Source organism: Peromyscus eremicus, chromosome X (assembly GCF_949786415.1).
Source record: "Peromyscus eremicus chromosome X, PerEre_H2_v1, whole genome shotgun sequence".
NCBI classification, from domain to species: Eukaryota; Metazoa; Chordata; class Mammalia; order Rodentia; family Cricetidae; genus Peromyscus; species Peromyscus eremicus.
Window position 1 is genome coordinate 31,611,746 of NC_081439.1, and position 24,377 is coordinate 31,636,122.

The following is a 24,377-nucleotide window of genomic DNA, read 5'->3' on the forward strand; positions in this document are numbered from 1 at the left end:
TGCTCTCACTAGCAAGGAGTGAAGCTGGACAGGTAAAAAGCAGCATCTTTTCCTTTGGACCATCTTAAACTGCACTGCTACCCACTCCATGGGAGGGTCTTCTCCCTCCGCACTGAATCCAAACTAGTGAACAGCTTATCTATACAGAAGTATGTCTCTTAGTTGATTCCAGATACAATAAAGTTGATAATCAAGATTAAGCATCACAGCAGGTAAGGGAGTGTAGCCCAATTTATTGATTGTATTCTTTTAATCTTTACACTATACTGTTCAACACTGGGTAAGGAATGTGAGAAGTATATGAGCTACACATGTGAATGTATACCAAGATATCTTCAAATAATCATTATGTATACTTTCACAAATTCCACTAGTGAGGGCTTCTTTCTCTTTTGATATGGCAAGACTATAGGATGTGAAGTCAGCCAGAAGGTAGTTGAGTTTCAGAAGGTTAGATGGAGCCCATGTCCTATTGATTCCATGTCCATTGAAGGGTTGTGACAATGAATGCACTTCTCTTTTGCCACCTCTAAGCATGGAGCACACTGCAAGCCCTGTGTTTAAGTCCACTATTGTCTTGTCCCCTTAGAATAAGGGCGATTGAAGGTAGATTACTTGGCAGACAGATGCCATAAAATGCCTTATAAAGAATACTAAAGTGTGTTTGTTCCCCAGAAGGTGATCATTTCACAAAAATTTACAGTAAGATTTAGAAAGTTTGTTGAGACAGATGAAGTTAAATCATGAACAAACTTGCAACAGTTTGCAAAACTGACAGATGGTATGCTTAACAAGCACCTGCTGTAAGTGTTTTAAGATTATCTCTGTCTTAGAGGCCTGACCCAGAAGATGACAACTAAGAACAATGCTCTATGAAGTCCTCATGAGTAAACAAAAGTATCCTCCAATTGCTAAGCTCACAGTCTCCTAGAAGCCCATTACTGGATGAGACTAAGGACCAGTGGCTTCAGGGCCTCAGTCTGTCGTCTGTGAGGTATTTGTGAATGCTGTTTCAGTTGTAGTGGACTGGGCAGCCTTGATTCAGGGGTGGTAATAGAAAGTATGGAATGATTGTTAGGGTCAACCTGATTTGAGTGAAGGTGTGAGTGGGAGCACTGGCTGAGGGCCGAGAGCTACTTGACTGTGCGTTAGAAGGTGGACAGTGGTAGACAGGAAGTTAAGATCAGTCTCACTAATTTGTCTTGATGTTCCCAATCTCACACGTCCTCTCTTTAAAAAGTCAATTGTCTTTTACTTTTGTTGGATGCAACTTAAATATCAATTGATACAGCAACTCTTCTACTTCTAGGAATGTACCCTAAAGAAGGTCATAGAATTGAAAACAAAATCTTAACCACCAAAGAGGTGTGTTTGGTTTGCAATGCTTCAGCTTCAGTCTAGGGCCTCATACAGCCAAGGAAGAACACTAACACTAAGCTATATCCCCAGGCCTGTATTCTTTTTTTCACTTTATGCCTTTACCATCAACAGACATATGTATTGATGAGTTTGCATCTTAAAGGATGATATTGGAAGAGACTAACAAAGAAACTCTGAGTTTTTGTTTTGTTTTGGTATAACTTATATGGGGGAATTATAGTCATATCTTCATTGATGAAATCATCAAATAAACAGATATGGCTTTAGTGGGACACACAGTCATTCATTAACATATATTTACCTAATATATTCCCAGGACTAGGCTGAGCATCATTGTTTCCTGCCTAGGGCAGCATTTGTTTATATTAAAGGACCAGGTAGAGCTTCATACTGGGGCGGAGGCAGGGATTAGTATTTTCTCTGTTTCAGAAAGTTGAACTACTTAAAGTGTGTTTAGTGGGGACCAGCAACATCACCACTACTTGTGAAAGTGGACATTGTTTGGACCCTTTTACTAAATAATAAACTCTGGTGGTTTGTCCCAGCACCTTGGATCTTAGTAAGATTTTAATAACCAAATGACTTTGAAAGATGCCAAATGTCAAGAACAATTGAGCCATAAAAATGCTGCCAATACAAAATAGGCCAGACATAGTGGGTGAAAGCAGTGCTTTTAATTTCTTCTCATTTGCCTGGGCCCATTCCAGTTTTAATGCTGAAAACTACTGTATTCCAAGCATTTTTTTAGTCCTGGAAAAATGGCGATGGTTGATAACTCTGGTTAAGGGGAGAGATGGTGTTTGTTGTGGAATAAAGGTGATATGGCAGACACAGAATAGAATGGTCATCAAAGAAGGCTGCAAGATGGGGGGCAGATTTCAGAATCTGCTTTCTGCTTGTCCGCTCTAGGATGATAGATATGGTGGCAGGAGGTTACCTGCAGGAAGCCAGCAGATGGCTAAGCCATCTTGCTGAATCCCTTGACAGGAGTCACAGCTGTTAGAACGTGATACTTTCTGGAAATGGGAAGGTTGGCATTCACCAAACTATTGCAAGATGCCAACTTGAATAAAAAGCCACTATTAATCTTAGCAGTAATGACAATGAAATCCTTTTATAATAACAAAAAAGACATAGCCAAAAGTGCTTTGTAATTGTAGCATTTTTCATGTCCCAACTGATGCAACCCCCCATCCCCCAATTTCTAGAAGAATTCTATCTAGGTTATCCAATAACAAGAAGTAATCCTGAATAGGATATAATACTCATTCTCTTTTAGCATTCATCCTGGACTTTTTAAGTCAATTATAATTAAATGTATATTGGTCCTTTAGTACAACCATATTTTTAGGTCATATAAAAGTTAATCTTGGAAACTATAGTCTGAAGGAAGTTCAAGTACAAGTATCATGTCACAAATGCATGATATCAGAGGTGGAGTGAGTGGAATAAACCAGGAGGGCTGAATTATGGATCAGTTAACTTAAACATGATCAATTCTTTACTGTTTTCATGGCCAAGTTACAAGTGGACAACATCATAGATATTGTACCTCAATAGATTTGGTAAGTGGCAATGGTCAGGATTCTAATTTGCAGTTGGGGTTAAGATTAGTTATTCTGATATACACTGGTGGGGCTCAATTAGACAAATGGTTGGTTGAAACTCAGAAGTCCACTCCAAGTGTTCTTGATTCAGCAGGTCTAGGGTAGGGGTTCAGTGATTCCACATCTAACAAGTGCCCAGAGGATGCTGATGTTGCTGGTTTGCATACCAGTTTTGAGAACAAGTTTCCTAACATTTCCTGCCTCAAAGGTCAATTGATTTTTATCATCCATGTCTTCTACTCATTACTATAGATGTTTATATAAATAATCCCCCTCTCCAAATTCCTTTGCACATCTTCTGTGAACGCTGTATTTCTTTTCTGTGTACTTTAGAAAGGGTAGAATAGGTTCACCTTTTTCTTTATGTCTTGCAAGATATGATTGTTCAGTAACATTCACTTTTATTTTCTATACTGTATGCACTTTGATGATGTTTGTACATTCAGAACTTACTCATGTGGCTTGGATTATCACAGAGACTCAGTAAATATTAGTGGCCAGTAGTTCCATCATCATGACCAAACCCAATGTTTGTGATAGCTTTTATGATGTATTTAAGTATACTGATAATTCTGAATTTAGGATCATGAGTTATATTCACTTAGTGAGTTATAGAGCTAGAAGCTATTTCACAGGATAAATGAAATAACTAAATGTATAAGCAAAATTTAACTACAAGTAAAACTCAACACGAAGCATGACTTACTCACTGATGATAAATAAGCAATAACTTTCAAGTGTGGATTTATATATGGATTCATCTTGTCATATGAGACTAGCACCTAAGCCTTTTAAAAATAACTGTCATAATTACGCACTAGGTCAAAGCCTTATTAATTCATCAACAACTTCATGCAAAACCCAAATATCCTATTAATTGAAAAAGTAATAATGCAATAGAACATCATATGGACATCATCAGTCCTTTAACAACAAATATTACTGACAACCACATTTTGATAAGAACTCAAAGACCCATATACCTAATCATTGGAGAACTGCAAGTGTATCTCTATAGAAAGCAGTTACAGCACATATGCGAACATTACATTCAGTGCCTGACATTTGTACTCCAGTCTACATATTCTGAAGCTCATTTGGACTCTCCTTTTGAATTTTCCCTATTCCCTTTTGTGGGGGACCAAACTTTGCATCTGCCAGTGCCATTTCTACCTTAGAGGTATCTGGAAGAATCCTAACTAAATAATTTAATAATGCTAATCCCTTCACCGGAGTCAGTAGGGATACTGAGTAAAATGGTTCTAGATTTAGATAAGCTTGAGGCATCTTGCTTTGTGTTAATACATTTTGGTAAATTTTGACAGAAACAAGGGAGGAAGGGGTTAAGTGTGCTGGGCTTTGAACACTGGCAATGGAAGTTTGAGGCCTCCTCTATTTTTGACCAGTATGATTAAATACAGAAACAAAAAGAAAAGATGTGTGAGTTCTACTCAAGGATGTCTTAAAAAGCAATTGCATTTGTATCAATATAAAAAAGTAAAACTTCTGAATAAGAGAAACCTTTGGAGACTAGTGTTTCCAGAATATTTGCTATGTGATGATTACCTTAAATTGTACTCTTAAGGTTATATAGTTGAAGGGAAACAACAAAGAGTATAGAGAAAAGATATTAGTATTAGGTCATTACTCACAGGTCAAGAGTTTTTGTCTGGTTTTGTCTAATTTTCCCTCTTCAGTGTGTGCCACAATCATTAGAAAGGGCAGTATACTTCATTTTAATCCTTTGGTGGGAAGGTATGGAGGACCCAGGGGAAACAGTGTGGTAGAAATTACTTAAAAGTAGGCAGGAATTCTCAGTTTGTTTATATTTGCATATTGTGTTCATGTTCACATGTGTGTTCATTTGTGGATGTTGTGGCTAGGTTTTTTTTTTAGAATTACTTTTTTAATTTTTAAAAAATTTATCTATTATGTATGCAGTGTTCTCCCTACATGCCAGAAGAGGGCGCCAGATCTCATTACAGATAGTTGTAAGCCACTATGTGTTGCTGAGAATTGAACTCAGAACCTCTGGAAGAACAACCAGTGTTCTTAACCACTGAGCCACTCTCCAGCCCCTGTGGCTAGGTTGATGTCTAGTGTCTTCAGTGATTGTTTTCCCTCTTGAGAGACAAAACAGTGTCTCTCAATGATTGTCTAGACTGGCTGGCCATAGAGTCCTAGAGATCCTCTTGTTTCTGCCTTACTACACTGGGATGACAGGCACATGTTATCACACCTTGCATTTTACTTGGGTGCTGGGGATTCCCAACGTAAGTCTTCATGCTTGTATGGAAAGCATTTTATCCGCTGAGCCTTCTACCCAGCCTTCATACTACATTTTGATGGACTATGTGTTGGCTTCAAGCTATACTAGTTCTGCCATCATAGCAAGAGCCAACCCGACTCTCATCCAGAAAGAAAATGAAAGGCAAACTTGAATGATGGAACGTATTCCAGACCTGGCACTGAGGATGGAAGATTCAAGAAGTAATGTACTGGTAGAACTTAAAAATACATCAGGTACTATTAGATTTTTGGTAACAAAAGATAATCATAACTGCAGGTAATGCTTTAACCCCAGTCACCTTTTTTAGGGTCATAAGGTACAGATTCCATTCACTCGGCAGACAGATACTTGCTAAGTGCTCTAGCTCTCCGGGGATTGCAATGAAAACATAGTAAAGCTGAACAAAATGAAAAATTCCCCTATTAGGCCATGAACTTGAAAGAGAACAATGAAGGGTATATGAGAAGGTTTGAAGAGGGGAAAGGAAGGAAGAAATGGTGTGATTATGTTATAATCTTAAAAAACAAAAGAATTACAAAACCCTTTTGTTATAGAACTTGCAATTCCTGTGACAAGATTGGTTATCTACTAAAATGGAGAGCAGCTGAGAATTATAGTGAGTTATAAAGAAGAAATCATAGACGATAACTCCAGGGGGTAAGATGATATTTGAACAAATACCTGAAATAAGGCCTGCAGATAGTGGGAGAAAGATAGGTCAAGGTTGGGCAGAAATGGGTGGAGATGAGGGAAAATCATTCCTGTTTGATATATCTCTATACAGTGTGAATTTGTTAGTCCTGAGTATATTCATTTGCTTTGTTAATGTCTGAGTGATGGGATAATTGATTAATTTTATTTTTTCTTTATATGTGTCTATACTTAAAAAACTCGAATTAGTGTGATTTTACAATAATCAAATAGATACTGAAGCTCTGAAACATTGAGACATTTAATTTCTCCTGAAAAACTGTAGCTACATTCAGGCCATGATTTGATGACTATAGAAGTCATCAAATAGTTGTGGCCGGGCGGTGGTGGCGCACGCCTTTAATCCCAGCACTTGGGAGGCAGAGCCAGGCCGATCTCTGTGAGTTCGAGGCCAGCCTGGGCTACAGAGGGAGTTCCAGGAAAGGCACAAAGCTACACTGAGAAAAGAAAAAAGAAAAAAAAAGAAATCAGATAGTTGAACTTGCGGTTATCATCCACTAAATGCGAGCAGTTCTTTGGCAGTGATGCTAGCAACAGGAGCAGTTTGCATTTTATGGTCAGCATTTGGCTGAGCTCCAGTGAAGTTAGTCAGTATTCACTGACAGGAGAGTTCGAATGAGAAAGCTCAGTCAAAATGAAATGTTGACCTGGGTAGAAAACTAGAAACAGGTCCCTGTGGCTTTCCCAGGTGCAAATTAGAGAAAGAGAAATTATTACAATAAACAATGAGGTGATTACAGCATAGAGGTGCCAATATTTTATTCTGTTACATTTGGAGTCATTGAAATTCTGTAACTACAAGCCTTATTTTTGCTGGAAATAGCAATAGAATTTGTTAGTGTTAACAGTACAAGAACAAAACAACACTATGTAAGTTTAGTTAACTGTGTTTGGATAGCTTTTAGAAGAAATTTTGGTTAAACACACAATTCTAAAACAACTAACTTTGATGACAAAAGTTGATTACCTTCAATTAATCAAAATGAATCCCAATTTTCTCCAAAAGATGATTACTACAATCAATTTGCATTTGACAGAAACACTTTGAATATATATATATATATATATATATATATATATATATATATATATATCAGTCTCAACAGGATAGCCATTAAAATACTATTTATATATTTATGTCTATACCTGGCTTTATTCCAACAACAGCTCATGGATATTTTTCCATGTTAAAATTTTAAGACTGGCCTTTTTCTTTTTCATTTGCTACATTTGTTAGTGTTAACAACATTCTTTGTTGTTAATAACATTCTTTTAATGTTAATAACATTCTTTGTTATGGTCTTAAATATACAAAGTATGGCAGTGAACTCCAGAATGTGCTTGGACAAGCACTTGGGTAGTGGTTCTCAAAGTATGGTGCCCAGAATACGACACACAGTGGTGGAGATGACATTTGAAGCCCTATTCCAAACTAACTAATAACTAGAGAGACCCAGAAAGTGATGCTTAGCAAACTGTAGTTAAAGAAGATCTGATTCTTCTATGTGATAACAGTTGAGACCAACTGCCATGTGTGAGTCCATCCCTGCTATCCCATGACATGCATTTGTAAACATTACTGCACTATACAAAATTATGTAATAAAAGCCACAGAGCTTACAGGGAAGTGAGGATGGGACATACAACAATCAAAAATTTATGATTTGGGGCTGGAGAGATGGCTAAGTGGTTAAGAGGACATTTTGCTCTTGTAGAAGACCCAAGTTCAGTTGACAGCATCAACATTGGGCTGCTCAACAACTACCTGAAACTCCAGCTCCAGGCAAAACCAATGTTTCTGGCCTCTAAGGGCACCCGCACACACATGAACATATCTACCCCACCACACACATGATTAAAAATAAAAATAAATATGAAAAAAACTTACCAGTGACACATTTCAAACAATAAGTGGGTGTGTAATCAAAAGATAGCATAATTTTTATGTGTTAAATGGACAAATATACAAATACTATAATAAAAATGTCACTTTCTCTTGGAAGTAACTGGTGTTTGCATGTGGTGTTTGGGGAGCTGCCTCTTATAAGTTACTGTGTAGTGGGAGGAGGAGAATTATCTGAAGCTGAAAGTTTTGACTACAGATGTTGTGGGTGTGACTTGTAAAGCACAAAATGTGAAGGGTATGGATATGAGCACCTTGTATACTCCTATGTGGCTCAGTTCAGGTGGTTTCTGCTTTGCTCACGGATGGAGGTGTGCATAAGCAAAAATGCAAAACTGGAGCTTTGTCCCAGAATTTCCCCACTGTGTCTGTTGTGTTGGAAGAAAATTGTCTTTTCTTTTATATAATAGAACACAGTCTGTTAGAGTAGAATTGAAAGCATACATGTGTGCATATCTATCCATTATATATATTACACAGAAATTTCATGCACTGTACCATATGTCATGTTTCTACTTAGTTTATTATCTCTTAGAGTTCTCAAAACATCAAAAAGAGATTTAGTCCTTTAAAAAATGCTTGCAACAACTTACTCTCCTACCATACTTCTTAAAAAATCATTAATTTTAGTTAACCCAATAGTTAAATCCCTCTTCCTCACCCCCCCCCACACACACACAGAGTGAGGAATGCTTCCCATAAATATACTGACTGAAAAAAGGGACCTTTAAAAGTCTGGAACAGGTGATAAGTGGTTCTGCAATGGGGAAACACTGAAATAAAATGAGTTTCTGAGAAAACAGAACAGACACCTATTAAAAAGAGAGAGAGAAAGAATTCCCTTTCCATTTATTTATTTCTCACTTCCACCTTTGCTAATACAACTTATCCACTTTATGAGATAAGATATTGAATTGACCCCGTTGGGATTTCCATCTATCACTCTTGCTAGTTGACATCTCCAAAAATGCAGCTTACACTGTTAATCCATTCACTTCAGCAAAGCATGCCTAAGGGCATCAGATTCTTCAGTTTATCACTATTGGGTTTCAAGGCCCTGACAAGCTGAGAAGATATAGCAGATCAGGGTGATGTGATGGCTTCAGCACTGGAGACTGGGGCCCCTAAAGAACCAAAGCTGTAGCAGTGGAGGCTTAATGCAGGTGTCAGATGTTTTTCTGTGACGAGGTTGGCAGTGGACATAACTGCTTCCAGCTGGGCACATTATCAGGCAGGGAAGCCATCATGACTGAATAATTAAATCACATTGGCTTATGATCATTGTTCTTATTAGAAAAATATCATTGCTTTGGGGTGATTTATTGTGTGAAATGGAATTTTCACATAAACACTGTGATTTGCATTTATATGTAATATATATTTGCATATATATCTCTATATCAGAATGGCTTACTAAAATCAAATCACCAAAAAAAAAAAAGAGAGAGAGAGAATGGACTATCAATGTAAAGATGCCAAAAATGTTTAAGGAAATGTAGAAATTATGAAGATTAAAGTAACATTGCCCCTTGAAATTCAAGCGTATTTGATGTGTTTTCCTTTATTTGAACGCAGCAGGGAGAGAGAAGCATTAACTGGCTCCATCTCTGTTTGCAATTAGGTTTATGTACCTTGAAATCTCAAAGTCTGATATTATTAATAAAAAACACAGAATATAAGAGTTTTATGAAATGAGTACTTCATCTCTAAATTCAAGACTTGCTTTCCTGCCTTCATTTCCCCTCGAAGTGTCCTGGCATGGAGGGGAGCTAGAAAGTTGAGCAGAGAGCAGAGGAGCATTTTAATTCATAAAAGAACATTTAGTCTCATGGGGCCTAGAGCAGCTGCTCTCAAGCAGACAAGGACATTGCAGAAGGTCTCTTTCCCTCTTTCTCTTTCTCCCTCTCCCATCCTCTCTCTCTCCTTTGAATTCCCAGCTGTAATGACTGTTAAGCACAACTCCAAGGATCAGCTCAGAGTGCACAATTTAGTGGTGACTTGGAAGGGCAAAGCCAAGTGTTTCTTGCATTCATCTATATCCAAGGCCAGCTAACTAATTTGTAGGGCTCAGTGTAAAATGAAGATGTAAGGGCTCTTGTGCAGGAAGCAGAACAAATGCCACCACAAGGGCTAAAATGTAAAGCGTCATCCTCTCTTTGACTCAACAGTGGTTTTTTTTTTTTTATTTGCCAGTTACTGCTCTTATTAGGAACACTAAAATTGTATGTCATTAGCATGAATTTTACCTTTCATCTTTGTATGCCACAGTGCAAGTCTTACATGCGAAGAGGCTCACTTTTAACTTGTGTAAGGAATTTCTAAAATGACACACTTTGTTTTTTGTAGCACATACATGGCATATTTTTTCACCAGCAAGGGAGGAATACTAAACAGAACTAATTCTGCTATTTTTATGCTACTGCTATTACTGCTACTACTACTGAGTTTACTACTTCATTTTTGGTGGTGTTAGTGCTGCTCCCCCAATACTATGCAATGCTCTACCATTGAGCTGTGTCTTCAGCCTTTTATTCTAAATCATTTATCTACCAACACTCTTCACATTTGTCTTAGTGATGAATAAGGAGAGACTAAAAGGTGAAAAAATGATACATTTCCCTTTCCTTCTATGTTACCAATTTCAGTTTGAAAGGTTGGGCAATTCAGGGAAGTATGAAGAGAAAATAAGATGGAGAACTCTAATCATTCCATTTCTTAGAATGTTAATAACTTCTTTTAGTAATCTAAGCAAATTCTAATTAACAGGGAAAGCATGGCCTCCAAGTCTAGAACTGTTGAGTTCAGAGTAACATGAAACTATGCTGTATCTTGCTAGACTCCCCATGTGTGAAACAATTGAAATCCTGTACTCCTTGGGTAGGATAAATACTGGTGTGCAAAGGGTACCTAGGAACAGCTGATGTGCTGATCTACTCTTTTCATACACATGCTTCATGACCTCCTTTGAACCCACAGATAAAACACAAGTTCAAAGATTCAATTACAAAGACGTGCGAGGCAATGACAGTAGACTATCACATCTAATGTGTTACCATTCTTCATGTCTGGCATGTGTGGCTGCAATAGTGGGTAACTAGGAGGCTGAAACCTATGAACATCCGGGAACCTGTTGGCTATCCTGCAGCCTGTGGGTGTGCTGTATATGAAGGGGCCCATTTCACAGTAGGCTGGACTTTACCAATAGCATATCTGTATAAATTATCCTTGAAATGATTCCATGTTTGAAATAAGTATTTCAAACTCAGGTGAATTAATATCACCTTTAAATAGATCTCTTGGATGTACGATGGATCCACAAGGAATACAGTTTGGATGAGCTTTGGGCTGTAGCTGGAACCAGAGTCTGGATATTGAATCATCTTCTCCATATCCTTAACATTTTTTTTTTGTTTGCTTGCCATTCTCTCAGGATTTCCAGCTGGTGAGCTGCAGAAGCCTTTCTTTTGGGGAACAGAATACCCTCGGTGAGTAAATTAGAAAAGAAACCAGTCCTTGACAAGTTAGCAAAGAAGAACTTGTCACTTTGGCCAATGACAGAATATATAGTCTGTCTTAAAGTTCCAAGTGCTGTGAATAGAAATCATGACATGGCAATTCTTAGAAAGGAAACCATTTAATTGTGGCTGGCTTGCAGTTCAGAGATTCAGTCCATTAGTGTCATGGCAGGAAGCATAGTGACATTCAGGCAGACATGGTGCTGAAGAGGTAGCTGAGAGTTCTACATCCCTTAAAGTTGAAAGTTTTTCTGAGACTCATGGCAGTTTCTTAAACAGTCAATTCCAAGTCAGTGGTTATCAGCAGAAAGAAAACATTGGAGGTCTTATTAGTTTTCATTTGGTATTTGTTTTCTGATCCTTGTTATTAGAGTATTTGACTAGATGGGAAAGTCAATTTTCTGCACAGGATTTTATTTTTCATGCATTTAATCCCTTGAAAGATAATTGGGATAGAAGGAAATGGGCTAAAACCTTTCTGGGTGAAGAAACTGAAGAAAGGGAAGAAAGGTGCATTATAGAATGACAGAGGCTAACTTGGCTGGTCAAGAAGTATACAAAGAGAAGTCATGTAGAAAATATTGTAGTTTGATATTGGAGGGCTCTGGATGTCTAGTGAGGAATTTAGAAGAGAACATACTGAAGTTTCTGAAGAAGTGAGGTAATTAAATGTGTTGTTAGAAATATAACTAGCATAGCTGTACCATAGGTCAAAATGGACAGGTCTGGACTTAGGGAGAGTTGTTTACAAACAGATTGTAGATGCCTGTCATTCATACTTTCTCTATATAGTGGAGTTTCTCATAATATTCAGTGTCAACAATACCATTACTTTCTTACATGCCTTTATGTGGCTGTGGCATGGAAAGTTTAGTCTTGATTTTAGGATTTGAGTCACTTGTATTTACATTTTGATATGTGAGAACTTTCATATGATTATGTAGGCTAAATGATATAATATTTTATACATATAAAAATCAGAGAAATATAATGGTTGTGCTTTGATTGGGCTTCCTCAGAAGCTGCCCCTGTCACAAGGGTGTAAGTAGTTCTTTTGGAATGTGGTGTCAGGAAACCCTAGCAGAAGATGGGGAGGTGAAACTGAGAGAGAAAGAAAATAATATGTTGTGTCCTCTGAGTCTTCTATGGCTGGAAAAGTGAATTACCACTACAACTATACAAGCATAGAAACTGTCATTGTGTAATCCAACCTAGTTGTCACTAGGCTAAACTCAAGATGCATTCTTTTTTTGGAAGTCTTAGGGAATAAATTATTTCCTTATCTTTCTGACTTTTAGAGGGGGCCTCCATCCTTTGTCCATGGCCTTCTTTCCTCATCTTAAAAATGTCAAAATGGAATCTCCTTTGACATCATTTTTTGCCTCTTCTATTCTTAAAGACACTTGTGGTTACTTTGGACCCACCCAGATAATTCCAGGTTTTAAGGTCATCTGGTTAGCAGCCTTAATTCCTCTTTGTCATGTAACACAACACATTCACAAATTCCAGGAATTAGCATCAGGGCACTTTGGGGAAGTCATTATTCTGCTTGCCACATATGTGTTACAAAGCTAACACACCATAATGGGCAACTGGAAATCAGTCTTGCTGGGGAACTACAGAACATGCTTCAAGATAAGGGGGATGGGTTATTTGTCCTCTAGGTCACATTCCATCAGTGGTTTAGAGGTGCAACCATGAGGATTCCCTGGCAGTGCCCACCCTATGTGAAGGAATTTATGGTGGCTAGAGAAACTTCTTAGGCAACTAGTTTTAAGTTGTCACTTGAGATCAGTGCACTGAGACATGCTGTATGCTGAGGGAACATAGCAGGCATCAATAGAGTCGACTGCAGGGAAACACTATTGTCAGTGAAAATACAAAATATTAGGTTTGTATCTGATCAAATCCATTAGTAACCCCTGATCCGTAACTGAATAGCTTTCTTCACTATTTGAGCATTTGGATTCTGTTTTTTCCCATGATTAGGCTTAGAAATGTATACACTAAGTTCAGAAAAATTAAAAGTTTAAGTAATTCTCTAAGGTCTCTTCAAACTGAAAAAAATCCTGGCATTCTTTGATTCTGTTTATCATAGATATTTTAACTGAGTTTTCTATTGTTATGTAACTATAACTGAACACTTGGAAATAGTCTGGTTATGCATGGAAGTCATTGATTCAATGATTTGTTTATTTGGTCCATGGGCAGGGGATTTTTATAAAAACGTACGAATCAGAAACTTAAGAATTCTTGTTAGTGTCTGCTAGTACTACCTCAGGTTGAGCCATAGTTGATACTTAAGTGAGTCACCCACTTTCTATTAATATACCACTTCAGTGAATACCTGTTAAGCATCATTTGCCTACTCTGCACTGGGAATATAGAAATGGTAGAAATTACAGTTCAGTGAGCTGGCTTCTCGTCTATTTTCTCTTAATTGATGGATAGCTACTAGAGCTAAAGGAATAGGTATCTTTTTGCTCAGGCTGCTCATTGTAGCCTTCCTGTGAGTGTTGGATCTAGTTGTGAGGCCAGAAACAGGCCAAATCATTTCCAAAGGCAAGAAGCCGGAATGTAAATGACCTTATACAGCACGATCTCAAAGTGTTCCATGAAATTGTCATCTTCTCTTCCCTCTCATTATCTTCATTTCTCAAGTTCTCTAAGAAATTTATTTGGATATGTTTAACCCCAAGGCTTGATGACTCTGCTTTCTATGTTTTGGGGAAATACTGTTCTCTAGTTCATGACTGAAAAATAAGAACTTAGAAGAGAGCTCACAACATGGCTTAACTGTTAAGTACACTGGTTGCTCTTCCAGAGGATCTGGGTTCTGGGTTCAATTCTCAGCATCCACATGGTGGCTTACAATGACCCTTGTGGGTACCAGGTACAGACATAGTACACAGACATACATGCAGGAAAAAAAACTCAAACAGATAAAATAAATAGTTAAAAAAAAGAACTTGACAGAACTTGGCAATGTACAGATAAAATAAAATAAATAGTTAAAAAAAAGAGCTTGACAGAACTTGGCAATATTTGTGGTTGGAGTTTGCAGGTTTTTTTTCTTTTTTGAGGCCTCAAAGGTGCGAGCCTAGCAGTTTCTATGTAAGTAAGGCTGGTCTTGAGCTTGTGATCATCTTGCCTTTCCTCTTAAATGACAGGATTACAGACATTCTGTGTTTTGTCTTTTGGAAGGAAAATTAAGTGGCAGAATGCTTTTCTGTGTTTAGGGATGTCAGCAAGTGTTCAGCTAGTGACTGTACTGGACCAATAGGTTGAAAGCACAGTTAAGAAACTTTAGATAAGCATGTAGAAGAAACCTTTTATTTGGAACTACCCTAAGAGGTAATAGATCACATTAGAGAAGTGAGCTCCTAATCATTGGAAAGATGCAAGCAGATGTCTTACTTCTTTTTGAATGTTTTACTGTTTGGTTGGTTGGTTTGGGTTTTTTTTTTTTTTTTTTTAAACAGGCTCGACATATAGCCCAGGCTGGTCTCACACTCCTATCAGTCTCTCAAATGCAGTGCCAGGATTCTAGGTGTGTGTTCCTATGCCCCACCTTAAAAATGTTTTGGAGATACAATGTTACTAAGTTGTTCAGGCCAGCCTCTAACTTTTTATCCTATTCTCTCTGACTCTCAAGTAGCTGTTAGGAAAATTGAACAGAATTTTACAACTCCTTTCATCTCAGAGCCTTTTTATGATTTTCAGATGCAGGAGTAGGGTAGCCCATACCTGATAACAGCCTGAGGTCATGGTGAGTCCAGATTGTTTATAATTGACAGCAAATTTCATGCATGTGTTAAAGCCCTCAGATAATAAGAGAATCTGAACAGGTAGTCAAGTAACACTGTTTCCTTCTCCTTCTGGAGCACTCTATTTTTTTTTTGTATGTTTGCTTTTTGAGACAGGGTTTCTCTGTGTAGCCCTGGCTGTCCTGGAACTCATTTTGTACACCAGGGTGGCCTTGAACTCAGAGATCCATCTGCCTCTGCCTCCCAAGTGCTGGGAATAAAGATGTGTGTCACATCTGCCTGGCCAGAGGGCTCTATTTTTAAGGCAGGAAGTCTTCCAATTTCTGCCAGTTGTATTCTAAGAGGCACATGAGTTGATTTTTTTTATAGTATGCTAATTTAAACAATTTCCATTTAAAAAATAGAAGACTTAGCTGGGATTGTCCTTGTGGTTTCCTGGGAATTTCCCTAGCACCAGATTTCTCCCTAACCCCATAATGGCTCCCTTTATTAAGATATCTCTTTCTTTGTTCTCCCTCCCCCAGCTTAACCATCCCTATCCCTTTCCTTCATGTTCTTTTGCCACTTCCCCTAATCTCCTTTCCCTCCCCACCATGCTCCCTGTTTACTCAGGAGATCTTATCGATTTCCCCTTCCTAGGAGGATCCATGCATGTCTCTCTTATGGTTCTCCTTGTTACCTAGCTTCTCTGGGGTTGTGGATTGTAGCCCGGTTTTCTTTTGCCTTACATCTAATATCCACTTATGAGTGGAGAGGGTCCCTGAACTGGCCTTCCCCTGTAATCAGATCGATGACTACCCTAATTGTCAACATAGAACCTTCATCCAGTGACTGATGGAAGCAGATGCAGAGATCCACAGCTAAGCACTGGGTGGAGCTCCTGGAGTCCAATTGAAGAGAGGAAGGAGGGATTATATGAACAAAGGGTCAAGATTATGATGGGTTCACAGAGACAGCTGACCTGAGCTAGTGGGAGCTCACTGACTCTGGACTGACAGTTGGGGAGCCTGCTGGGGAACCTGCATGGGACTGAACTAGGCCCTCTGAACGTGGGTGACAATTGTGTGGTTAGGTCTGTTTGTGGGGCCCCTGGCAGTGGGACTAGGATTTATCCCTAGTGCATGAACTGGCTTTTTGGAGCCCACTTGCTATGGAGGGATACCTTGCTCAGCCTTGATGCAGTGGGGAGGGGCTTGGCCATGCCTCAACTTGATATGCCAGACTTTGTTGATTCCCCATGGGAGGCCTTACTCTCTCTGAGGAGTGGATGAGGGGGGTAGGGTGAGGGGAAGGTGGGGAGTGAGCAGGAGGGCAGGGAGGGGGAACTGTGATTGGTATGTGAAAATGGAAAAAAAACTTTTAATTTAAATAAAAAATATAGAAGGCATCTATGTAATATTATAAAACATTATCATCATAAGGTTTAGCCATACAAAATTACTTTTTCTTTTCTCTTGTCTAAGGGATTATGTTTCTGTAACTGAGAACTGAGACAATGATTCAATCATTTTCTGAATTCCCTGTTATCCTTGCAAATAAACTTTTTGGGGCAGTCCTTCTTAAGGGATATTTATTGCAGAGTACTTTCTATATGTTTCCATTCTCCATCTCTTAAATTTATCCAGTCAATAGCATTGACTGAGGGGTGTGGAGGACTGAGAAATCTGGGAAATCAAAATGTTGCAGGTCACACAGTGCTAGCTACTACTGTAAAAATTAGCACCGTGTGAAATTACAAGTTTGTTCTACATAGGCTATGATAGCTCTATGATTGAAATGCGTAATTTTACTCTTACTTCTTTAATGAAGGTTTGCAATGATGGAAAAACCGTAGGAAACATTTTTTTCAAATGCAAATTACCTCGCAGGAAAGAAATAACAAAGGAAAGAATTGCCACCAAGGGGAAAAATTAAATCTTCCAGCACTTCCTTGGGTACAGTTGAGATAAACAATTAGCATGTTAAGGATCATTATGTCCTGTAATAACATGTTGCTTCAAAAAATCCTGTTCTTTCCAGCTTTGGTCCTGTCTGATTGCTGGATGACTTTGATGTTGTAATGTCAGGAACCAACTGTGAAATATTTTTAGCATAATTACAAATCTTACAATAAAGAGTTTAAATTGTCTATAATTTTTACCTATAGGTTAGCTGACTTAAATAATTTCCATATAAAACATGTCCCTTACATGTCATGGAAAGGCTAGTTAATCATGAATTAAATTTCTGTTTATTTTCTTATTATTGTACTAGGAACAGAGAATTTAGTGGTAAATGAATAAGGGGAGGGCTTGGTCTTCATGGAGATTGTGCTAGAGAGAAATTCCTAGCCTCGTGTGTTTGGAAAGCTCATTGATTTCCTCAACTTTTGTGTTTGTGCATTGCTCCAGTTATCTATGCTGTATAATAAAGCACCAAGCAATAGCCATTTACTGGCTCAAAATTCTATGATTTGGTCTGGGGCTGTTCCACTGGGCTGGACTATTTAGAATGCCTTCCCTCCCCCGCTGCTGTTCGAATGGGTGGGGCCAGCAGGGCCTTTCCTTTTCCTTCAGAGTCCCTTACGTTTTGGATGGAGCTTCTCCATTGCTTTACCAGGCCTCTTTCCCTTCAACCAGGCAGTCAAATTCTTTACATTATTGCCAACTTGTGGAAAGGCTGAAGGTGGAAACTGCAAGGTGTCTTAAGGTCTAGTTCCTGGAGCCTCTCTCAACCCTTACACTATATTCTGTTGGTCACAAGTCTAGAGGCCAGTCCAGATACAAGGGCAAGGAAACAGATCACATCTTGGTTGGAGGAAAGGGAACATTTGTATTTAAGGGTAGGTGGAGTTGTTGGTGGCCATCCTTACAGATAATCTACCACTTGCTTCTTCAGAAGTGAAGAGAAATAATATAACACTTTCCCCAAATCTGATTAAGGCTTCACAGTCTTTGCTATTCAGCTGTCAGCTTGTCTGCCACAGAAACAGAGGAACGTGACTAACTTCCAAACACAATGGTTCCTTTTAATCTCTGCTCTATTCCTTTTTTTATAACTACATTTAGAAAACAATTTGACTTCTATGATTATAGTGACTTTGCAGCACATTTTCAGATAAAAATAGTATATTTATTGTTTTCAAGCTCTGTTTTAGGTGTTCATAAACACAAAATATCACTGCTACAGATATAGGGCCACAGATGTGTTAAGGCTGGAAAGGACTTCAGAAATTTTGTCTTTCAAATCCCTCATTTCACAGAGTAGGACACTAAGGCTCATACAAGGTCATAGTGACAATGTTAGAACTTATACTGCTTTGTTTTGATTAGAGGGGTATGTTTAGAGAAATTGTTTTATACTTTTATGGGTAAGATTATTTGATACTTTTATTACTACTGTTACTAGAAAACAGTTTATTATCTTGGCTTTTCACTAAAAAATTAAAGGGTCATGCTCTCAGATTCATGCTTGTAATTTTTTTCAAATTGTCTATTTATGACATAGATCCTTGAGTTATGGTGCTATAGGAGTAATTGTTGGACATGAATTTACACATGGATTTGATAATAATGGTAAGTACTATTTCATTTTACAAGCTGCTTCTTTTATAATAATGTTGATGGGATGGTGTTAATTGTTACTATCTTCTCATAGTGACATCATCATAGACTGAAGATTATCCCAAGCAATATGATTGCTGATTGAAAACTTTTCTCATGTTTTGCTGTGATAGCTTGCAATAAACAACTCTTTCAGTTGGTGATCAGGGTAAAATGAAAAAAGAAAGACTGTAGTTTCCGTGAAATCACCTTTGCATTTGGAACAGGATTTGTGGAGCTGCTGCAGTGGCTGCAGGAATTGCACTGTAGCTTTCCCGTTCCCTACTGTTTTCCTCCTTACCATCTTAGGTTGTTTTCCCTGGAGGTGTGAGCTCTGCCCCTGAGATGATTGTATGTGCTGCTTAATTAAGAAGTTAGCCTGGGGAACTCGGCTGCCTGATTGCTTTGTATAATTTCAAGTGCTTCTTTTCTATTTTTCTTTCTATTGGCATATATTCAAAATTAATAACATACAAATATGCTCTGTATCCTGATGGTATTTAAGCAAAAGGGAAAGGCAAGATAATAACAAACAACTAAAACTTTCTCCTTTGAGAGTCATCATTTTTTCAGTTTATGACATTTATTTCTTTGTGTGTGTGTGTGTGTGTGTGTGTGTGTGTGTGTGTGTGTGTGTTGAAGAATTGATTCTCTCTTTCCCATGTGTGTCCAGAGTATTGAAATCAAGTTACCAGGCTTGGTGGTGAGTGACTTTACCCACTGAGCCATCTTACTGGGCCAAGAGTTCTTATTTTAAATTATTATAATTATTATTTTGTTCTTTTTACTTACAGAGTATTGTTGGACAATCTCTCTCTCTCTCTCTCTCTCTCTCTCTCTCTCTCTCTCTCTCTCTCTCTCTCTCTCTCTCTCTCCCTCCCTCCCTCCCTCCTTTCCTTCCTCCCTCCTTTTCTCTGAAATAGTATCCAGACCAACACAATGATTTGTAGACAGCCTTAAGAACTTAGCAGGCCCCATGCAGTATTACATAGACAGGAACCTCTTTCTGTGGTTCCTGTATTGTCCCCAACATCCTTTCCTGGATGACTATTCTGGGATAAGAAGACTTCATTTTCTTCTGGATAATTCTTCTTACATCTCACCAACCCTTCCTTAAAGCCTTCCTTGTCTCTTCATCTCCTGCTCCTCTGGTCTCCCGCTACCTGTTAAAATGTACATCCTTTTTGCCATTGGGTATTTAGTTTACCTAAGAGAAGATTCTTAACTGAGAAACAAAGGCATGTGGTGCTCATTGGTTCTGGGCCTTTCTTCTGAGGTCCCTCCCACAGGATAGAATCTAATGTGGCAATTTCATCCTGTCAACAATCAATATGGAACACAGTGTATTGCACAAATGAGTATATGACCAATAACTGATGACTGATGTGTTAGTGGCTATAGGACAGTGACTCCATTCCTGAGGGTAGTGTTAGTAGCAAGCAACCTTGCTGGAGAGCTTTGGGTTGATCCAGTGAATGCTTTTGCGAAGGGGCTTCCCCTGTAAGCCCTTTCTTACAAGTTCTTTCTTTGGAGACTCTTGTGTAGGGGGCTTTCTGTGTAATTAAATTAAAACCATGCCTTTGATTCTAGTAATAACCTTGAAAATAGAATAGTTACACCCAAATTGTTGTTTTGAAGGGTGTAGAGAAGATGAAGAATGAGAGACCATGCAGCAAGAAAAGCTAACCTTTCCCCTCCCCCAGTTACATTCTGGAGATTTCCATTCCAGTTCCAAGTTCTCTTTTTAGAGCAACATTCCTCATCCAAGCAGGACAGATGGGTCTTCTATCCACACTGATGACTGTGAAATGATTCATAGCAGAGGGTTTATGTGTCTCTTCGCTCCTGGCAACTTAGAGGAAGCAGGTTGCTATAGGGCTGAGTCAGGTTCTGTGGTCCTATGGTTTGGATGACTCACTGGCTGTTCCTATGGATTATTTGGAATTTCACTGGTAGTGCTACTCCAGTTCCCTCTGATTTTTGAATGAAGGAAACTAATTTTGCTTGCCAGAGAATGTTTTGGGTCAGAGGAGATGAAAACAAGGAATCCAGGATTGGATGAGAATGGTGCACACGTTAAATTGATGAATCTCATTTTGAAAATGCCCTTTGTTCATTTCAAGAACTCCCTCAATTCTTTGCCTCCCTTCCCTGCTTTCTACAATTAATCCATGACATTGGAGATGACATGGGAGCTGATCTCAGAGACAGCATCTAATGCTGTCAGGACTGGTTTGGAAAGTATGTTAAGGTGAAGGAAAGGAAAGATGACGATTTCAGCTTCTGTAAAGTAACACAGAATTCTTGTAACTTTCCTTTTCGCTAGGTAGAAAATATGATAAAAATGGAAACCTTGATCCTTGGTGGTCTGCGGACTCAGAAGAAAAGTTTAAGGAAAAAACAAAGTGCATGATTAACCAGTATAGCAGCTATTATTGGAAGAAAGCTGGCTTAAATGTGAGTACAGATGCGGTTGGCGGTGGTAGGGGGCACCTTGTGGGCCATTTTTTCTCATTTGGACATTAGCTTGCTTTAGACCATTGGTTCTTCAAGCATGCTTCTGGGATTCACAACATCTGCATTCCCTGGGAACTTGTTAGAAATGCAAATACTTGACTCCTGCCCAGACCTACTGAATCTCTAGGGGTGGAGTCTGGTACACTGGGAGTCTGTCACATGCCTTCAGGTAGTTCTAACAGACTTGAATTTGGAGACTCACAGGCCTACACATTAGTGACATCACAAATCCCCTAGCACAGATAAACATTAACAGTCTTAAAAATCTCATACATTTCATATTGTGAAAAAAAAATCCACCATTGTTAGGTTGAATTAACAGAGATAACATCTCATTATTTTGAACCAAAAGGTCTGAGAATTAATTCAAATTTTTAGTTAAAGAAGTTTGAACAAAAGAAATGTACTTTTGAAATGTTTGTGTCATATGAATGTATATAGTTTTCCTCCATGAAGACAAAATGCAACTGGATACGTGCTTTGAGGACATGAGATTTTGTTCTTTTCCTTTTTGCCTTTGTCTTCATCACTTTTCCTTTTCTCTCTTATCTTCCCTGCCTAAGGTCAGCATTAGGAACCCTGATACACTTTTCTCCTGCGTTCAGGTAAAGATAGACACACACACGGCTTTAGTTAATTGATTTGGTGATGGCCTAAGAATTCCTGGTGTGAATATACCATAGCCTAGTCAACTAATCTCTTACCCAGGGGTACAATTTTCAGTTAGAAATGCCGATGCAATAAATACCTTATTAAGTATATATTATTTTTTTCCCTGTAGGACACATTCCTATTGTCACCAGAATAAAATTTCACATTTCTGAAAGGGATAGATTAAAGAATATATATCCATGGAACTTTACTTTTCTTGTTAATTTATAAAAGCCTTTTAAAATAGCAGGGATGCTAAACTTCTGTTATTCACATTATATGTATCTCCCTCAAGTATATTACTTACCCTTTAAGATTTTTTTCTGTATTACTTATCCTTTAAGATTTTTTCCTGTGGTATCTTTGACACATAAAATCCAAACATTTTTAAAATTCCAGGATACCATATGTCTCTTCAATTCCCCTTTTGTCTTTCTGTTTTGGCCCATGAAGATGTCTCCTCTACTCAGATTAGAGAGGAAGGAAGCTGTCTTTGCTACCTTTCTCTCCTGCTATGGTAAGAGACTACAACCAAGGCAAAAGAAAGCATTTAATTTGGGCCTTACAGTTTCAGAGTATTAGAGCTCATGACTATCATGGTGGGGAGCATGGCAGCAGGTAGATAGGGTTGGTGTTAGAGGAGTAGTTGAGAGCCTGCATGTTGAGACAACAGCCACAAGTCAGAGAGAGGAGAAAGTGAGAGAGCAAGGGGGCAAGAGAGCAAGAGAGTGAGAGAGAGAGTGATTCAAACTAACTGAACAGGCTTTTGAAACTCCAAAGCCCATCCCCCAATGATATACCTCCTACAACAAGGTCACACCTCCTAATCCCTCCCAAACAGTTCCATCAGCTGGGTCCAGTGTTCAAATATATGAGCACATTCAAACCATCACAGGAGCCTCTTCATTTTTCCCAGGAAAGTTTTTTTAATTGTTCTGATATTTTACATTTCAATCTTCATGAATGTGAAATTTATTTTTCTGTGGAGTTTAATATGAGAGTTCACTTGCTGTAGAGTCTAGGTTAGAGTTTAGAACTATATGACTCCAGAGTCATACTCACATGTGTCCATAGCATACTCTCATTCTCTTATTTTGTTTACTCACATATATGAATATATTCAAATACATATATTTAGTTTTGTTCTTCAGCATCTATTTTGTTTGCCCAAAGTGTCAGATACTGAGATGTAATTTTGAAAACATGTATCTTTGCCACTAGGACAATGATCATAAGAGCATATCTGTCTCGGTATAAATTCATTCAACCATCAGAGAACAGCTTCAGTCTCATTCCCATAGAAGGGCTGTGTGTGTGTGTGTGTGTGTGTGTGTGTGTGTGTGTGTGTGTGTGTGTGTGTGTTTCCTTTGTGGACATAAGTGGTCAGGTTTTATTTTCCAGATTTTTGTAAGAGTCAGTCCCTCTATGCCTGAATTGTTCTTTGCAGTGACAAGGGAAGAACTTAGTTGGGTCACCACAGATGTAGAATATTAGCAGCTAGTGTGCCTAGAGAGGTCAGACCTGGTCTCATGTGCTCCTCTGTGATGGCTCAGAGTGTGAGGAGTTAAGAGGGATGAGCTACTACAGAAGCTATAATTTAGATGTAAAGTTTAGAGCAAAAAATAAGAAGAGGGATTCAAGCATGAGTGTATATAAATATACATAAGAAAAATTGAGGCATGTGCCGTACAACGAAAGCTCCAGAAAAGGAGATCTACTTGGGCTTGAATACCTGACGAATGTGAGCATTTTTTCTTAATTATTCTGTCTTAGAACAACTTCATTATAAGCAAAACCCAAGAAGGGTTTCCTTAGGTGAGTGAGTCATTGAGAAAGTCATTTTTTGAGAAATCCGCCATTGGCTCTGAGGGAAGCTGAGCTTTACTCTTGATACTAAATAGGGTTCTGGAGAATGAATAGCATCCCAGAAGTTATTCAGCTCAGGGGCAAGGGGTTGGGCAGCTCTGCTAGCACATTAGTCAGTCACTGGAAGAAATGGCTGCAGAGTCTTGGTAGAGAAGGGGAACCACTGGATGGCCCTGAAAATTTTATTTATACAAGTAACTTTGTATGAACTGAGCAGGTTATAATAGCAATTAGAGAAACAGAGTCCATGAATTTGAGAGAAAGCAAAAGGGGGGAGTGTGGCCGTGGGAAGGGATAGAAGGAGGAAAGGCTTATGATGTATTATATTTTAGTTTCAAAAACTAAAAAAAAAAAAAAAATCCATGAACTGCTTTGAGATTCAGATGCTTGTTTGTTAAATAAAGGTATTGACAATGGTTCTCACCTCATTGGAATGTAGAAAAAGATTGTAGACAGTCAGAATGGTAACTTTGGGAGACTAAAGCAACGGATGGTGGAGGTTCTTGTGATAATACTGAATCTTGTTTCCTTAAGATGTATTTTTATTTGTTAGTATCACCTGATACATCAGTAGTTGAGCTAACTTAAA

At 38.4% G+C, this 24,377-nt stretch overlaps 1 protein-coding gene across 2 annotated transcripts in view; it reads left to right on the forward strand.

Moving 5' to 3' along the window:
- Phex (phosphate regulating endopeptidase X-linked) overlaps positions 1–24,377 on the forward strand; it is a 195,510-nt gene that overhangs the window by 162,299 nt on the left and 8,834 nt on the right. For both annotated transcript variants that reach the window (XM_059250532.1, XM_059250533.1), the window contains exons 16-18: positions 11,322–11,376; positions 18,660–18,727; positions 21,081–21,211. In XM_059250532.1, coding sequence (XP_059106515.1) covers positions 11,322–11,376; positions 18,660–18,727; positions 21,081–21,211 — 254 coding nt within the window. The remainder of the gene's footprint in view (positions 1–11,321; positions 11,377–18,659; positions 18,728–21,080; positions 21,212–24,377) is intronic.